Here is a 17420-nt window from a genome sequence, read left to right on the forward strand (position 1 = left end):
AATTCGATTCCTAACGGGAATAATGCTTGGAATTTGGTTTCAACTGAAGAAATCAAACTGCCGCGAAGTTGTCATTTTCCCCTGCTGTTTTACTTATCATATTCCAAGCTGCCTCAAACGATTCACATTCACAGAAGTGCTTAAGACTGAAAATGAAAGATGCAGCCTTAGTTCTCTGAGTGCAAATATGCCATAATCATGATGATCAAGGGTCTGCCACAGTCCTATTGTAGCTATGGCAACTTAATTCAGCAGTGTTGCTTGGAAATGGAAAAGAGATATTGCAAGAAAATAGAATGTTTCTCTAATGAAGATTCACAAAAACACCATGATTTGTAGAGGATTTTGGACGTGAAGCTGCAGACTGCGTATTCTGACTCTTAAATAGCTGGCTTCATATCTGACTATGAGAGGAGCTGTTTTGCATGGGACAGTCTCCCTTCTCTGAATGGTAGCAGATGTCCAGGGTCTTTCAGGTCAACTTCTCAGTGGAGGAGAAACAAATGATACAGAGTCTGGATATAGTCTAAGTGGAACTTGTTTTATTTGCACACACCAGTCCTGGAGCAGAAGTGGTCACAAACTGCATGCAGGGCAAGACATTCTTTCAGGAATCTCAGCCCTAAGCCAATGCCAAGTTCCTAGGGAACCCCTCCGCCTCAAGAATTGACTCCAACTGGAGACCAAGGCAGAAAGCAAACTCAGCTGCCGCTTTCACAACTCCCATTTCTGTTCCTTGCCTAGCAAAACTAACAATCGTACAGTGAGTTTTCCCAGGACTGAGCATTTTCTTGCATGCTAAGAAAAAGAATTTGGAAGACTCTCTGGAACAGTACCATCTGGCAGCACCTGCCTTGACAACATTCTTACTTTGGATCATATAAAAATTCTCAATGGCTTGTGTTGTAGCAAAGCATCACATGTTGGATGAATGAGAATAGTAACATGATAAAAGGGCCTTTGGAAACTTGCCTAAACAGTGTAACTGGTGTCAGCACCTTCCATTTCAATATTTTTTATGAAATTAGAGGCACCTGGAAACTGTTTGCATTGAAGTACAGTGGGGGGAGGGAACTGCAAGGTCACTTTTGCTCTGAAATTTGCAGCAGGGAGTTGTCGAGCTGAACGGAAAGCCAGGTTTGTGGCAGGAGAAGAATTGTCTAGTGGGTGGATCACAAGCTGGAAGGAAAGAAGGACCTCATGAGTCCTGTCCACTGAGAACTGGCTTTCATAGTAGTTTTCATCAATCTAACACTTGGCAAAGACTGAGCCAGCCCCTCAACTGGAGTAAATCAGCACAGCTCCACTGATCTCAGTGGAGCCACACTCATTTACACCAACTGAGAAGCCGGCCCATTGTTGAGTGTAAGTAAATGTCATGACCCCATTATACAGAGGAAGAGACTGAGGCTCAGAGGTAAAGTGGCTATGACTTAGTGTCACAAGCCTGGTCTCCTGATGCTCAATCCTATGTCAAATCCACTAGGTGACACTGCGCTTCTCAGGTTAGCCGTTTAAATATGAGGATAAGCATCTCAGCCAGTGTAAATCAGCATAGGTATATTGACTTCAACAGAGCTTTGCTGATTTACGTCACTGCCTTCTGAGTCTGTTTCCGTGGCACAGCTAAAGAATAGGACAGAATTTGCTCTCAGACATTTTTACCCGTGTAACTCCATTAGTTTAAGTGAGAGCAGAATCAGGCCCAGTGTTTAGTGGAAATTAAGACTAGACAGTAGTAGAAGTAAGATTAGAACACAGGCCTCCAGCCTTGTGCTCAATTCACTAGCCCATGCTGCCTTGGTGAGTGAGCATGAGTAATAGATCCATGATTGTGTAGATCCCACTGACCAAAACCTCCCTATATAAGGGGAGCTCTAAAGGCAGCAGCTGCATTAGTGACCCAGCATGACAGAGGAGGAGTAAATTCCCCAGACTCCATAAAGAGCTCTGCACAAAGCCTGGTTGTCAGGCTTTGCACGGAAGTCTGGAATTTGGCCTGGTGTGTAGAAAAGCTCACAAAAGCACCAGGGAGAATACACTGGAATGTACAGTGAGTTTAAGAGCTTTTGGAATTAGATCAGCTGTTGCTTTTGAACCTGCTCTGTGATATGATGAAATCTCTTAGGGAATTGCTCAGGAAGCTTTTCTTTCATATGTTTAATCTTCTGGAAAATCCTGATGATTACAAACAACAAAGTCATCCATTTGTCTTCATAATACCATGCTACAGAATAGCATAACCAAGTTACTACAATTACATATGTCCTGGCAACACTTCAGTTGTATTTTTAAGTGCTTTTTTTTTTAATGTAAGATCATTGATTCCAAACAAATTCTGTGCAGGGAGAAGTAATTGTGTGGTGTTTTGTTACAAGAGAGACCCCTGTCTTCACTGAAATGCTTTCCAAATATTTTCTTTCTGGGACCTAGTTGTAAATATATTTTACTGGACAAGTCAGAGGTTAGTTTTTAAAAATATTTTAGTAGTACTTTGTTTCATAAGCGGTAGAACCCATTTTTCTTCATTTAGCAAAGTGGTGGGAGGAGGCTCTGATTTCATAGTGCATCATATTTTTAAAGTTTTTAGCTTGGACTAAAGGCTTAGCGTGAATATGAAATAATAGGCCTGAGGGGGCTTTCACAATGCCATGGGTAGAGAACAACACACAAGGCTATCCATAGTTTATAAAGCCAGAAGAGACCATTACGACCATCCAGTCTGACTGCTGGTATAACTAAGGCCAGAGAAATGCACTCAGTCATTTCTGCACCAAGCCCATAACTTCTCTTTGAGCTAGAGCATCTCTTTTAGAAAGACATCCAGTCTTGATACAAAGACTTGAGGTGATGGAGAATCCACCACATTCGTAGGCAAGTTGTTCCAATGGTTAATTGCGCTCACTGTTAAATATGTACACCTTTTTTTCTAGTCTGAATTTGTCTAGCTTCAGCTTCCAACCACTGGATCTATTTTCACACCGGGTGAATATGAGCCTCATGTGCCAAGTCACTACAAGGGCTCTGCACTGCTTATGCCCTCAAATAGGGGTAAGTGGGATCTGAGTACTGAATAGGACTTGTGCTGACCCTCTGCATGGTTGAATTTCACTCTAAATGAATCTAAATTTTATGGAAACCCCTGGCCTCATTGGGTTGGAGGATCCTTGATAACACTCTGACACTGGTGTAATTCCATCAGCATCAAAGGAGTTACTTCTCATTTCCACCAGTTGGGAGAGAGGTACTTGCTTCTGCAGTGATGGGACAATCAATGAGCAGACCCTTTCCATCCAAATGTTCTTCCTTGTCAGGAAAACAGAACAGAGCAAGTAACAGAGATTCCTTTAGAGACTGGTGCCATTATCGTACACTGGAAGCCTGGGTGCAATTTTGCTCTTATGCCTCCACAAATCTATGTATGTTGCTTTTTTAAATATCAGTTGCATTTCCCATTATTTGGTGGACAACAAAGAAACATTTCGACATCCTGCCTAAAGAAAGAAAAACTGCCCATGTTATCAATTTATGTTGATAGTTCATTGCTTAGCATGATCCAAATTTCAATGTTTCTGATCTCACTCTAATCACTAGCAATTCCCTAATTTCTGCCAGTAAACATTTGTGCAAAGGCTTTTGTTAAGTGAGCTCATAGCATGGTTGTCTTATCATTTATTAATGTAGACTTGCTCTGCTGCTACTGATATTTTACTATTAGCGGCACTCCGTGTTATTTATTAGTTAATTAAATAACAGACTATTAAAATTCCATTTCCTCTGGATTCAAATTATCCTCTAATCCCAGCTCCACATTGCTGGCTTCAACTTACAGAAGGTTGTAAAACAAAAGCGAACAACAATGTGGGAAAGTTTACAGTCTTTTATATATTTTTACATTATTTCTTTTGCTGTTGGCATCTAAGAAGCTGTGGACTGCATCCAAACCACTGAATAGCCCAATAGCACGTACCCTCACTTTAAATGTTCCCTATTATTTCAGTGCTATAATCTCTGCTGGACTTTTTATGTGGAGTTATGTTGCTTTGCCTGTAGCAACTCAGCTCCCCCATATACCGGAGAGAATCTAATTTACATAATTAGGATGGCAATGGTATTACTAAACGGTTTTTACTCAGGGAGGAGAGGAAGCATGATCCATGAGCTTTCACCCAGTGTTTGGTTTACGTTATGGAGATACACTGAAATACACTCACAAGGAAGTAATAATGATCCATGAGACTGTTTTCCAAGTATTGTCTTTCTCTGGGAGAGCCGGCAAAACCCGTATTGGAAGGATGTAAACACTGAAGAGGGTGTCAGGGGTGTTACTTGGAGTAAGAGGGTAAAATTAAGGAAAAGTAAATTGAAGATGAATGTGGGAGAAAGGATCTGGAGAGGGCATGAGAGAAGGAATAACCCTAGTTAAGGCACTGGCTCGGGAGACAGGCTTCAACGCCTGGCTTTCCTCAAGCCGCTCATTTAATCTCTCTCTGCCTCAGTTTCTCATTCTTGGTAAAACAGGGGTAATAATCTTTCCTTTCTCTTGACTATTTAGATTGTAGACTCTTTGGGGCTAGAACCAACTCTTGTTGCAGTGCCTAGCAGGTTAGGGCATCTAGCTGCTACTGCAATACAAAGAATAAGAAAACATTACTTAATGGGAGACCTAGCTGTGAAATGATTGCTCAGATTACTCTTCTCCTGGCTTCCCTCCACCTCCTGCATCTTGTCTCTGACCGTAGGCTGAGATGTTTGAAAGCACTTAATTTTGGCCTAACTGTGCTGTCCCTGATTTCAATGGCAGCAGCGTTACACTAATGCTGAATAGAGTCGGTTGGGAAATTTTCAGGAATGTGTTGTTTTTCTCATCAGAAAATGCCAAATTTGCCAAAATTGAAACTTTTTGCAGAAACTTCTAGGTGTTGATGAAAAAAATTGTCAGAATGTTTTCTCGGGCCCATGTTGGAATTTCTGGTCAAAATGGGATAGTGAGAAGAAGGCGTTGGGGGCAGAAGGAGAGAGTGGGGGCTGAACAACCCCTACCCTTGAATAGCCATTAACTCAGTGGTTAGGGACTTAGCTGGGATGTGGGAGTCTCAGGTTCAAATTCCTGCTCAAAACCAGGCAGAAGAAAGAGCAACAACCTCAATTTTTTTCACAAAACGAAATTCTTGTTTTCCAGCCAACCCTGATACTGACTATTTTTGAAAATCCTATCCATAAATTCTTTGGAGACGAGATTGTTTTACAGTATGGGACAGATTTCACTACCTGTATTCATGGTGAGTAGCAGCTTACTACCCATGTAGTCCCATTCGAGTCAATGAGAATACTTGTGCAGTAATCAGCTACTCAGCATAAGTAACGGGGATAGTATCTGGCTCTGTGTCTTTGCAGAGCGTGGTCCAGTGGAAGCATGATTTGGTTGGGGTCTTTATGCACTAATAAAATACAATTAGCAAAGAATAAATAATGATAAAAGGAATAATCTTCCAAGAGAAGAACTTGGCTTGAGACATCTAAAACTGGACCAGACAAAGCACTGGAGACAATACTATTGAGAAGAGTTTTGCACTGGAAAGAGTATGGATTTGATGACCTAATAAGTTTTTCCCATCTCTGAACTGTAGCATTGCATAATAAATTCACCTCACTTGTTCTCTTTGCATTTGCTGTTCGGCAGAACAATAATTATGCTAACAATGTACCTTCTTTCAGTGGTCTTCAATGTGCTAATTATGGTGCAAATTTATTCATCATTTTAAAATATGTTGAACACTTCCACAGATGGAGTTTTGACAAGAACAAATTTAAATGTTCAGACTTAGAACTTGTTAAGAAGACACAGTCAGACACCTCCTATTTAGCATTAGAGGCACGAGGAAAATATGTTACTCTGAGAATATCCAAGGAGACCGATTAGCAACATGCAACAAACAGTTTTCTGCAAAAAGTTGGCAGGATAATAGGCTTTTCTGACACAGAAAGTTTAATCTATAAGTGTATTGGAGTTCAGTCCAGATGTTTATCCAAACTTCATCTAATCAATCAGAACATCTTGTCCCTTTAAAACTGAACTGTAATTTCGCACAATTACCATTTTCTGCCCTTCTTTCTTTCCAGATCAGCCAGAAATACCATGAGACTTGTCTCTCTGGGACTGATTCTCCTCTCTCTAACACCAGTGTTAAATAGAAGTGACTCCATTGAAGTAAATGGAGTTTTGTCAGTGTAAAAACAGGTTTGAAAACCTGCTCCTCTTGAGAGCTGCATGGAAAAAGCTATACACCAAAAGCAATATGCAAAGCACAACAGCAACTTTTACTGGTTGTACAAAACCTGTGCACAATGCTGCAAGTTCCTGAGTGCTATTTACTGGCATAGCCTCTAAAAACTATTTACATATATCTTTTGTAGAGCACTTCCATAACAGTTCCTCCCAACTCCCATTGGGAGTCTTTTTATTGATTTCAAAAGATATCAGATCAGGCCCTCAGACCACTATTTTAGCAAAGACTCAAGAAAACTATAAGCGATTTAACCAATAACATTAACCAAATATTTTAGAACCTCCGAAAAGGGTGATTTCTTCTGTTATCAGACCTGTTCCACCCATCACTCTTTTACAGTCAGACTCACAGTAGGGTAGATTTACACCTCAACTTGCCACAAACTAAGTATTCATGTAGACACTTACGTTGTCTTATTTAATCTTTTATTGATGTCACCAAATTGTTACTGTCTGGCATTGCTTTTGTAAGTCTCATCCCTCCTTTCTAAGAGTTTAAAACCGAAACAAGGAGGTCAATCATTCCACTACTAGGAGCTTGAGAGTAGAGATGGGCTCAAGTCACAAAATTTGAAACGTGATTTCAAGCCTCATAAAATTCAAGGAGGTTCAGATCTGGAGCTGTTTCCACCCATTATAATTATAGGGACCATTTGCAAAATTCAGAACCAGATTTTGAATGGCCTAAAGCTCAAGATCCATGGCACTGGTTCAGGCCCATCCTTGCTTGGGAGCAAACTAACAAGATTTTTTTCCAGATTTCATTGGCACTAGGAGGTCATTTTAATCTTCCTTATCACCGACAGCATGAATACATAAGGAAAGGGGATGCATTTCTGAAATGCTTGTCTGTGGATAGGCATAAACATACTGAAAGTAATGAGATGGGAAGAGACAAATATTCTTTATATTTTACTGTAACCCTGAAGTTCGCACTCTGAATTTTTTTTTTGTTGGTTTTTATTTTCCATTTTAGAAAGTTCTAAACTACATAATGCTGGTCGCAAGCAATCAGTCTCCAGGAGCCTGAAGCATCTTTTCCATTCTTCAAACAAGTTTGTGAAGACTCTGAAACGGTTTGTCCTATATTTCATTTCCCCAGAATGCCAATTTAGCTACAGATGAGAGCTTAGATACCAAAAAGATCGCAACTCAGACATAGCTATGGACATGTTCTCCTATGGCTTAAATTGCAGTAAATCAGACATAACTGTGGTGAAGTCCATGAAGGTATAAAAAACTGGGGTGGCTGAGTGGAAAATGAGGCTCATGGAGCCTGAGCCCAGCACCCACTGAAGTCAATGGGAATCTTTCCATTGTCTTGCTGGCTGTGGACTTATAACATTATGGAACCTTGTACGCAAAACCACAACACTGTTATTTACATGTTTTTGACATGCTGGTTCTGTTGCTGCTCAATAATGGAATTTCATTTGTTTATGACATAAAATGTAGGGCGTAGACAGCCTGCTTGCATACATTTATAATACCCCTTCACCAGCAAGCAACCCACCTGAGAGGTCCCTAATATTTTTAGCTAGTTCTGCGACCTTGGTGACCCAGGCAGCACTGAGCCTTGATGGTTTGGTTTCAGTAAATGAAAGTTGCCCACACTGGATTACTTCTTCTTTCATCATCAAAAGCATTCCGTTTGCTTTTTCTTCTTTGTATTTTGATAAGAGTTTTGATTCTTCCAAAAGTGCTCTCTGAGGTCTTTACATTCCCTAAAGCGACTGATTAATGTATGTAACTAATTGCAAGAGTAAATATTGAAAGGAATGATTTCTATGAAGAGTTTTGCAGATATGCTGGCCAAACTATACCCTGGAACATTTATGTAAATCCATAATAACTCTGTTGATTTCAGTGAGTTACTCCAGATTTACACTGGGGTAGATGAGAGCAGAACTTGGCCCATTATTGGTACAAAATACTAACATGCACATTGATTTCAAAAATATCATGACCCCAATCATGCACTATTTACTCAGGCAAAATTCCCACTGAAATGGAAGTCAGTGGGTTGTTTTACTTCAAAAACAAATAGAAGATATACCTATCTCTTAGAACTGGAAAGGATCTTGAAAGGTCATCAGGTCCAGTCCCCTGCCTTCACTAATAGGACCAAGCACTGATTTTTGCCCCAGATCCCTAAGTGGCCCTCTCAAGGATTGAACTTGCAACTACCCTGGGTTTAGCAGGCTAATGCTCAAACCACTGAGGTATCTCTCTGCAAGCTGTGCTGATTAGCGTTATAGATAAGTACATTGTGGTAATTTCCTTTATTCGGAGCAATACATTTCCTATGCACATTTTGCAGGAATCACTGGATTGCGTTATGCAAGAGGTTCACACTAGATTATCAAAAATGTCCTTTCTGCCCTTAAAATCTGTGGATCTATGTGTCTTTGCCTATCCAGGACACTTGGTGCTGATTTTGATAGCTATTGAGACTCTGATTGCTCGCTTTCTAGTTTGTCTTTCTTCCTTTCAGTGGACTCTACATAGCTGTCATATTTTATTACAAAGACAACTTGTTAGTAACCAATGAAGATCAAATCCCAATTGTGGAAATTGATGACTCACACACCAGTTCCATTATGCAAGATTTTCTGTGGTTCACAAAGGTAACTGGCACCTAATTTCATATACTGTCTCTCAATAAATTGTCTATACCAGAAATTGCTCCAACCTTAGTATATTTCCAGAACAAAACATAACAGCAGTGAAGAAACTAAGTGATAAAGCACAGTACTTTTTGCTTGGGCTAGTTATTTTTCCTTCTAGCATTTTTAAAGGGATATATCCCATCTAACCCATTGACGGACATGGAGGGAACTGGCCAAAGCAGAATTCATTCACTGAGATGTCTAATCCCACATGACCCTATTTCCAGTTACTGTTATTTAAGAGCTTCTGGGGAAAGAAGGAAGGAGTTAAAGAATATTAACCACTGGCCAGAAGTTTCAAGGACTGGGGTTTTGATTGCCCACATCTTCAGATTATTTTTGAATCCAAGTGGACACTGAATCAATCTTACATGAAAATCCACAGATGGACTGAGATAGGTGCATGCTGTTTATGAAATGCTCTCTTTCTGTAGCTAGATATGATATCTTTCTCGCTCCCTCTTTCTCTCCAATCAATAACTATCCACTTTGGTACTACCCACAGAAACTCAAAATGAACAATAGCTACTGATTTTTCCAAAGCCAAATATGCTTTTATTTTTGCTGCCGGCTTTTCAAGCACTGAAAACAAAGGGGATTGAACTGTGACATATATTTTGCAGCTGTCTTGTATGTGGGATGATATCAGATGGCTGAGGCAGAATATGTCCATATCCATGTCCTCATCAACAGCACTTCAAGCCAGGCAAAAGATGGTTTCGGCAACTGCACAGTTACAGGTTAGTTGCATTGCACGTTTTCAGTCGTTAATTTAATTCATGGTCTCTGAGGGAAGGTGCTTCCAGCTGTTCTCTGCCTTAGCACTCCCCAATGGCTCATCCTTGGGAGTAGTGTTAACACCTGCTGTGAAGTGAGCTGCTGCACCTATATCTCCTGCTGGAAAAAGAGTGATCATGTAAAAACTAAACCCTAGGAAAAGAAGGGGAAGGAGAAACAATGACAGAAGAAGAAACAAACATAATGCAGCAAATAAAGATTCCAAATAAGTCTAAGATTTTGCAGGTCGGGGACACACCAAAAGAGAGCAGCAGTCATAACTCTGAGATACGTTACTTAAAAGCTGAGATGCCTCATATGGAAAAGACGTTTTTACTACCATTATTTGTATTACTGTAGCACCTATAGGCCTCAATCAAGATTAGAGCCCCTTTGTGGAAGGTGCTGGGCACACAGACTGGAAGAGACAGCCCCTGCCCCAAAGAACTTGTGGGCAAAAATGACATGTCAGACAAAAGTTTGGGAGCATTATTATACCCATTTTACAGAAACATTAAGGCTTGGATCTTCCCAGGAGCCTGAGGGAGTTAGATCACCAAATCCCATCACAGGTCAATGGAAGCCCAAGGTTACATGTGAAGTCTGTGGTAGAAATTGAATTTAGCTCTCCAGAGTCACAGGTCAGTGGTGTAACCACAAGACCATCCTGTGATGTTGCACTCTATATGATTTTATGAAAGTATGCTGATGAGCGTGAAATAATGTAACTAAAATATGCTTCATGCGAAAGGTCTCTTGTAAAGTATCATTACAAAGCTTTTTTGTATAAATGTATCACTCTTCCATCAGAAACTAGAAATATGAAAAAAAGCTCTGAGGACCTATTGTAATTATGCCAAGTGTGGGCCATTAATGGTGGTTTGGAATCTTGATGGCTCCCATCAACCAGGACAATTGTCTGTACATGGTTCTGTTTTAGTTGTAAGTCTTCCTGCATATGTGTGTGCTGGCAAGTGGGCAATGAAGTCTTACAGTGACATGTGATCATGTCACCTGAACTGGAATCCATCTTTAACCTGCTGCTTTTCCATTGAGAAGGAAGGGTGGGAACCCAGAGAGAGACAAAGGATTCCCGCCTTATGCAAAAAATATATAAGTGGGTGGAACAGAACAAAAGAGGCAGCCATCGTGAGAAATCCCCTAGCTACTCCCTGAGCTGGAATGAGGGCTGTACCAGTGGAAAGGATTTTGACCGGACTAGGAAGGTGTCCAGTCTGTGAAAGAAACTTATTGAAGCATCTCTGAGGGTGAGATTTTATCTGTATTCATTTTTATTACTGTATTAGGCTTATTTTATTTTACTTAGTAATTCACTTTGTTCTGTCTGTTACTACTTCGAACCACTTAAATCCTACTTTCTGTATTTAATAAAAACACTTTTTACTTACTAATTAACCCAGAATATATATTAATACCTGGGGTGGCGCGAGGCAAACAGCCGTGCATATCTCTCTATCAATGTTATAGCGGGCAAACAATTTATGAGTTTACCCTGTATAAGCTTTATACATGGTAAAACAGATTTATTTGAGGTTTGGATCCCATTGGGAGTTGGGCATCTGAGTGTTAAAGACAGGAACACTTTTTAACCTGCTTTCAATGAAACCTACAGCTGTTAGGGGACCTGGTTCAGACCTGGGTCTGGGTTTGCAGCAGGCTAGAGGGTCTGGCTCAAACCAGGAAGAGCACTGAAGTCCCAAGCTGGGAAGGCAGGGAAAGTAGGGGCAGAAGTAGTCTTGGCACATCAGCTGGCAGCCCCAAGGGGGTTTCTGTGATACAACCTGTCACACATCCTTCCTGGCCATAGGCTTACAGAACTGAATAGAGATTGTCAAAAAAAATTGATCAGCCACATCAATACACTTCCTTTTTCCCACCTTTTGTGTGATTTGTGTACGTAGACTGTAAACTCTCTGGGGAGGGTGGAGTGTCATGGATACATAGGGTGCTTAACACAATGAGGTCTTTAGATGTAAACAATTGTCGATAATGATAATAATTCTAGATCTCAGGAAACTGCATGATGAAATAAATGACTTACCTGGGATATACTAGAGCTGTCAATCTATCTAAGTATTTCTATGTCCCACCCCCATCCCAATCACCGGCGCATCTGAGTATCTCACAAACTTTAATGTATTTAGTGTATTTTACAGATAGGGAAACTAAGGCACGGAGGGGGAGGGTTTTTAAGTGACTTGCTTAAAGTTACACAGAAAATCTAGAGCGGAGTCATGGAGGGAACCCAGCTCGCCTGAGTCCCAGCTGGTGTGTAACCACAAGACCGTTCTTCTTCCTATTCTAGGTCACTGCAAGAACTGAGTTTATGGCATCTGGGACATTCTGGCACCTGGTGACAAACTAGCCCTGAGTGGGCATGATTAAGAATATCTTTATATTAGTTTTATATTTATCTACAACGAAAGCTGTACAAGAGACCAGCCTTCCCAGGCAGCCAGCTGTCCTGGGAGGCAGCCCCCAAAATATCTACAAATGTCTGGAGTATCCATCTTCGGGTGTGTTTGCACCAATCAAGAAGGAGATGTGAGTCCCAGCTCAAGTTGAAAACTTGCAGGCGCTCTCACCAAGCTACTGTGGTAAAAACTAGCCGTGGCAATGTGAGTGGTGGGATGGGCTTGCCACGCCAGGTCCATACCTGTTTGTGATCCTAGGCATGTACTCAGGACAGCCAGCCTGTTCTGCAGCTCATGACCCCACAGCTACCATGCTAGGTTGATGAGAGCTAGCATGAGTATGTCTCCTCGAGCTAGGACACCCCCTCCCTCCACAGCTTGAAGTGTAGACATAACCCTTATTAGAGGGCCACCTATTTTAAACAATAGATGCTTGTCAGCGCTTTGAGTGGTCACTTGACAGATTTCACCGTATTGCTGAATGCCTCCACGTACGGTGGCTAGCTTGGTTTCTGGGGTGCACATTCCTATGCTGAGCTGAGTTGCAGTTTGCCTGCACGGAGTGTCTTTAACAGCTCATTGTTGTTAATACTCGCTGTGAATGTGCAGAGACTGCATTTTGAGATACCCAAGATACTGTGCACGTTGCATTCGATTTGCCAGCAGCAGTTATAAGAGAAGAGCTGGAAACATAGAAAGATAGTGTGTTTCTCCCCGTGGTATACTGCTCTGGTGGTTTTGTGGCAAATTTGTCATCCTAAACATTTGTTCTGTCACTTTGGTCCCCTGATGAACACAGGACTGTCACCAATCTGCCGACCTTTAGCAGTATGTGGTCTAATGGAATCCACCCATGAAGGGTCTCAATAAAGTTTATACAGTTGAATAAACTTTATTGAGGCTGTTTAACAGACTGACTCCATAGGAACTTAGGACACAGTGGGAGAGATCAGTGACAACACAGCTGGTATGGGACTGAATCGGTGGACTCAAAGAGACTGGGGATTGTAATTTTACCTGCTGCTACCATTAGACAGCTAAAGCAAATCAAACATGTGATAGAATGCCATGCCAGGGGGACTCAAAAATGGTTTTTGCCTGTGTCCTAGCAATATGTTCTTGAGTCATCATAGGCTCTTCCATTCTGTCTGCTGGGATTCAGTTCAGAATCTAGTGCTGTCAATAATCCCATTTCAACTGTTTTAATTAAAAATGGCAAATATATGACCAGCTTCTGGCTAGCGTACTGTCTCCCATCCCCTTACTGAACACATATGCCACTACGTACTGCAAAATCTACCCTGTGCCATGCTGCTCAGGTTAGGAGGCTAATCTTTACAGGCAGCAAAATAGAAGAACATGTGGCAATATAGCCTTCTACAGTATGCCCTGGAGAGGGATACATAAAACTCAAATAGCTACTTAAAGCCACTTAGAAATGACAGCCACTGTACTGACTATCTTGAGTGCTTAGTTTATAAACAATTTAATAATACAGATTATAAGTAAATAGTGCCTGCTAAGTGCAGATAAATCAACTCAGGATAATCTATCAGTACAGAATGTCATTAAGTTAAAGTACAGCTACATACGTTCCTATATGTACAATGTGCTACATTGTCAATTCAGTTTTTCCTTTTAAACAATCCCCACCCCTCACCAGCTTACTGTAAATCTCTTGAAAACTCCAACAGTAATGAGCATATTTTAAATGTTAGGCATTTTTCTTTAAGACATCTGGGAATCTCTTCAGTGGCTGGTCACTGAAGTCAGTGTGCTCACATCAACAAGATGATGCTTCCTATGTGGGGAAAGGGATTTTGATGGAGGTTAGTTTTGTTCTTTTTAAATAAATTTCTTTAATCTTCAGATATTTTGCCAGAAACTTTTTGGCCCTGGCAGATTGTTAGGGTCTCTGCTGTTTTTGTCTAGCACATTTTTGGTATTCAAAGTAAAAGGGGCGGATAAATACCTCTCAAAAGTCCCTTTTGTCAAGAGACAGCTCTTATTTTAGTCCCAGATTTACCTGACCTGCATTCTGCACATATTTGGTGTCCCCTCACTTTTACAGCTGGAAATAATTTACATCAGAAAAAATAATGAACCTGAATTTATAGAAAGTGACTGACCCTAAAGGAGGGAATTCAACAGCATTTCAAGTTTCAAGAATCAGTCATTTTTGGATCCCTTATATGGCCTCTTTGACACCCATTGCATCCCACAATCCGACCTTGATAGGGTGGAACATGTATGCAGATCTTCAATCAGTATAACTCAGCTTGATTCCATTGAAGTCAATGATAGCAAAGTTAGGCCCACCCTGAGTGCTTTTGAAAATCCCACCCTGTAGTCACATAACTTGATGCAACTAGGACAAAAATTCTGCCCTGGGTTGTGTATGTGAATCACATTGCAATTTGGTCTTTTAAAAAGACCTTTTGTCATAATGATCAGTTTGATATTTGCCAGTAACCTCTGTCTACACCAGCTGAGGAATTGCCCCCAAATTCCACACTGCAATTCTCACACATACAAACCAGGGCAGAATTTTTCTCTGATTGCGCTGAGTGATGCTAGACATAGGGTTGAAATAGCAGAAGTGCTTTGCATTGGCCTAACTAGCTCCTGCTGAGGTCAGTGGCAAAACCCTCATTGAGTTCAGTGGGAACAGAACTAGGCCTGTGCTGAAAATGCCATCCTCCTGATGTGTAGTGGCTAATATTGTCCTTTACAATCTGTTTACTTTCTAGAACTTGCTGGGAACTCACAACTTAGGCAGAGTTTATTACGAGCCGATCAAGGACAGACATGGCAATATCCTTATAGTTACAATAAGAGAAGTAGAGACTCTCTATTCCTTTTTTAATGGCAAATGGATGCAAATATCCAAGCTACAAAGCCAGAGAAAATCCCTTTCAACTCCCGAGGAGCCAACGGCATTAGACATCTTGCTCATAACGATCCAGGTAGCATTTTGCTTCGCTTACTTTATGTTTTTAATCTTAAAAAGCCTGTGACTGTGAGCATGCTTTATGGAAAAGTCGTATAGGTTTTAGGCCCTGATCCAATGCCCATTACAATTCATGGAAACACTCCCATTTAGAGTAAATTCTTCCATTGCCTTCAGTGGGCATTGGATTGAGCTCTTAATATGGATATAACTAATAAGGTTCTATAATAATGTAACAGGGTTCTATAGAAATGACTTTAAAGACCTGTAGACTATAGAGGAGACTGATACATTTTCTGTAGGTTTTTGAACCATACTATAGAATTGTATAGAGAGGGATGTAATTCTCTCTTAAATTCTGTAGGATGGCTCTGAACGTCTATAGAGAAGCTACCATTTTCTATTATAGTCTGTATGATTTTTCCATCAGAAGTTGATCACTAAAACCAGGTTTTATTTTTGAAACCAGACAAGATTCTGGGAGGTGTTGAGGGCCCTCAACTCCCAATGAAATCAGCTCCAATTGAATTATCTACAGACCGTATCCTCCCATCCCTTTTTACGTCAAATTCCCAGTGGACTTCAGTGGTGGAATGATGCCAAGATATTGGAGTGATCCTGTAAGGTGAAGAGCACCCCCAGCTCCCATTTAACATCTGTGAGTTGTGGGTGCTCAGCACTTTGCAGAACTATGTCTATTAAAGTCACCTCCTTCTATTGTCTCATGCGCATAACTCATATCAAAGTCAAGAGACGTTGTGTGTAGGTGATAGCAGGATATATCCTACAGAATGATTTATCAATATCTCTTATCCCTAAACCTAAGGGATCACTTCCTCATTGGAAATACTGCCAGACAAGTTATTATCTTAGCTCTGTCTTCAGTCACTTCCGCTCGATATTGACTACTGTGGCTAATTGTGATTTATGGTCATTTTCTTGGGTGGTGACTGTGCTTTTGCACACCAGAAGCTGACGGGTAATCATACATACACATTGCAAGGTTTGGGGTAAATTAAAAGATTTCCAAACGACAATAAAACATACTTGATCTGTGCTCGACGTACTGTATTATATACAGTACAAAAAAAGCCCAATCTGGGCAAAAGTTTTTATATCAGGAAACGCAAAATACAGGTCCGATCAGGTTTCCACAGAGATCCTAGTGGAAAAATTTCCCCCTAATGGTTTGCACATTCCTGTGTAATGCCCTCCCTTTCTTGTATTACATGTTGAATCATCATGTGGGTATTTTGTTCATGAAGTGCTCATGAAAATGAAGATCTAATTGCACTAGTTAGAGCCAAGCATAGCACTGGCAGACAATGTGATGGTTCCAAGGGTGAAGGCAGAGGGCCAGGTGGCCTAATCCTTACTCATTGCAGAGGGACACATTACTCAGGATGACAGTCAACTTCATTTATTAAGGTAGTCTTTGGAGAATGCTATACATAGCCCTGTTAATGTCTGCTAACTACAGCAAATAGAACATTGGTGCCAGTCCTTTCCAAGCTCTTTTTGACGATAATGTTCATTGTGTTGAAAATATAGTGATTCATTTGACAATAAATTTTACTTTGGTACTATACTTGACAACCTGGTGCATGCAGAAAAGTCCCCATTGATGTTAGTAGCTGTAGAAGGAGTTCACTGGAGACTTACGCTGCGCATTAAAAAGCCCTGAGCACAGATCAGAGAGGAGAATTTTGCTTTAGGACTGCAACATGCTTCTTACTTTTGCATAGTTACTGTTTTACAGCTGACTCCTACAAGGTGCTGAGCACTCTGAGCACCTGATCCACCAAAACATTTAAGCACATGCTTAACTTTAAGCACAAGTAGCCTCAGTGCATCAAGCTGAACAGGGCCGCCTGGGGGGGGGCAAGTGGGGCAATTTGCCCCAGGCCCTGCAGGGGCCCCCACAAGAGTTTTTCTGGGCCCCTGGAGCAGGGTCCTTCACTCGCTCTGGGGGCCCCGGAAAACTCTAGCGGGGTCTGGGTCGCTGGAGCTTCTTCTGCTCTGGGTCTTCGGCGGCGGGGGTCCTTCCACCCCCCCACTGCCGAATTACCACCAAAGCGGGACCCATCGCCGAAGTGCCGGGTCTTTGGCGGTAATTTGGCGGTGGAGGGCCCCCGCCACGGGTCTTCGGGGCACTTCGGTGGAGGGTTCCAGAGCGGAAGTCTCCCCCATCACCGAATTACCGCCAAAGCAGGACCAGTCGCCGAAGTGCCGGGTCTTTGGCGGTAATTCGGCGAGGGGGAGTCCCCGCCACGGGTCTTCAGGGCACTTCAGCAGCGGGT

General features: G+C 41.4%; 1 protein-coding gene across 1 annotated transcript in view; it reads left to right on the forward strand.

The window, feature by feature from the left end:
• Positions 1–17420, forward strand: part of ANKFN1 (ankyrin repeat and fibronectin type III domain containing 1) — a 178912-nt gene that overhangs the window by 138971 nt on the left and 22521 nt on the right. Inside the window, exons 10-13 of the mRNA XM_050920155.1 lie at positions 7266–7365; positions 8784–8916; positions 9582–9698; positions 14921–15136. Of these exons, the coding sequence (XP_050776112.1) occupies positions 7266–7365; positions 8784–8916; positions 9582–9698; positions 14921–15136 (566 nt within the window). The remainder of the gene's footprint in view (positions 1–7265; positions 7366–8783; positions 8917–9581; positions 9699–14920; positions 15137–17420) is intronic.

This window comes from Gopherus flavomarginatus, chromosome 12 (genome assembly GCF_025201925.1).
Source record: "Gopherus flavomarginatus isolate rGopFla2 chromosome 12, rGopFla2.mat.asm, whole genome shotgun sequence".
Lineage (NCBI taxonomy): Eukaryota > Metazoa > Chordata > Testudines > Testudinidae > Gopherus > Gopherus flavomarginatus.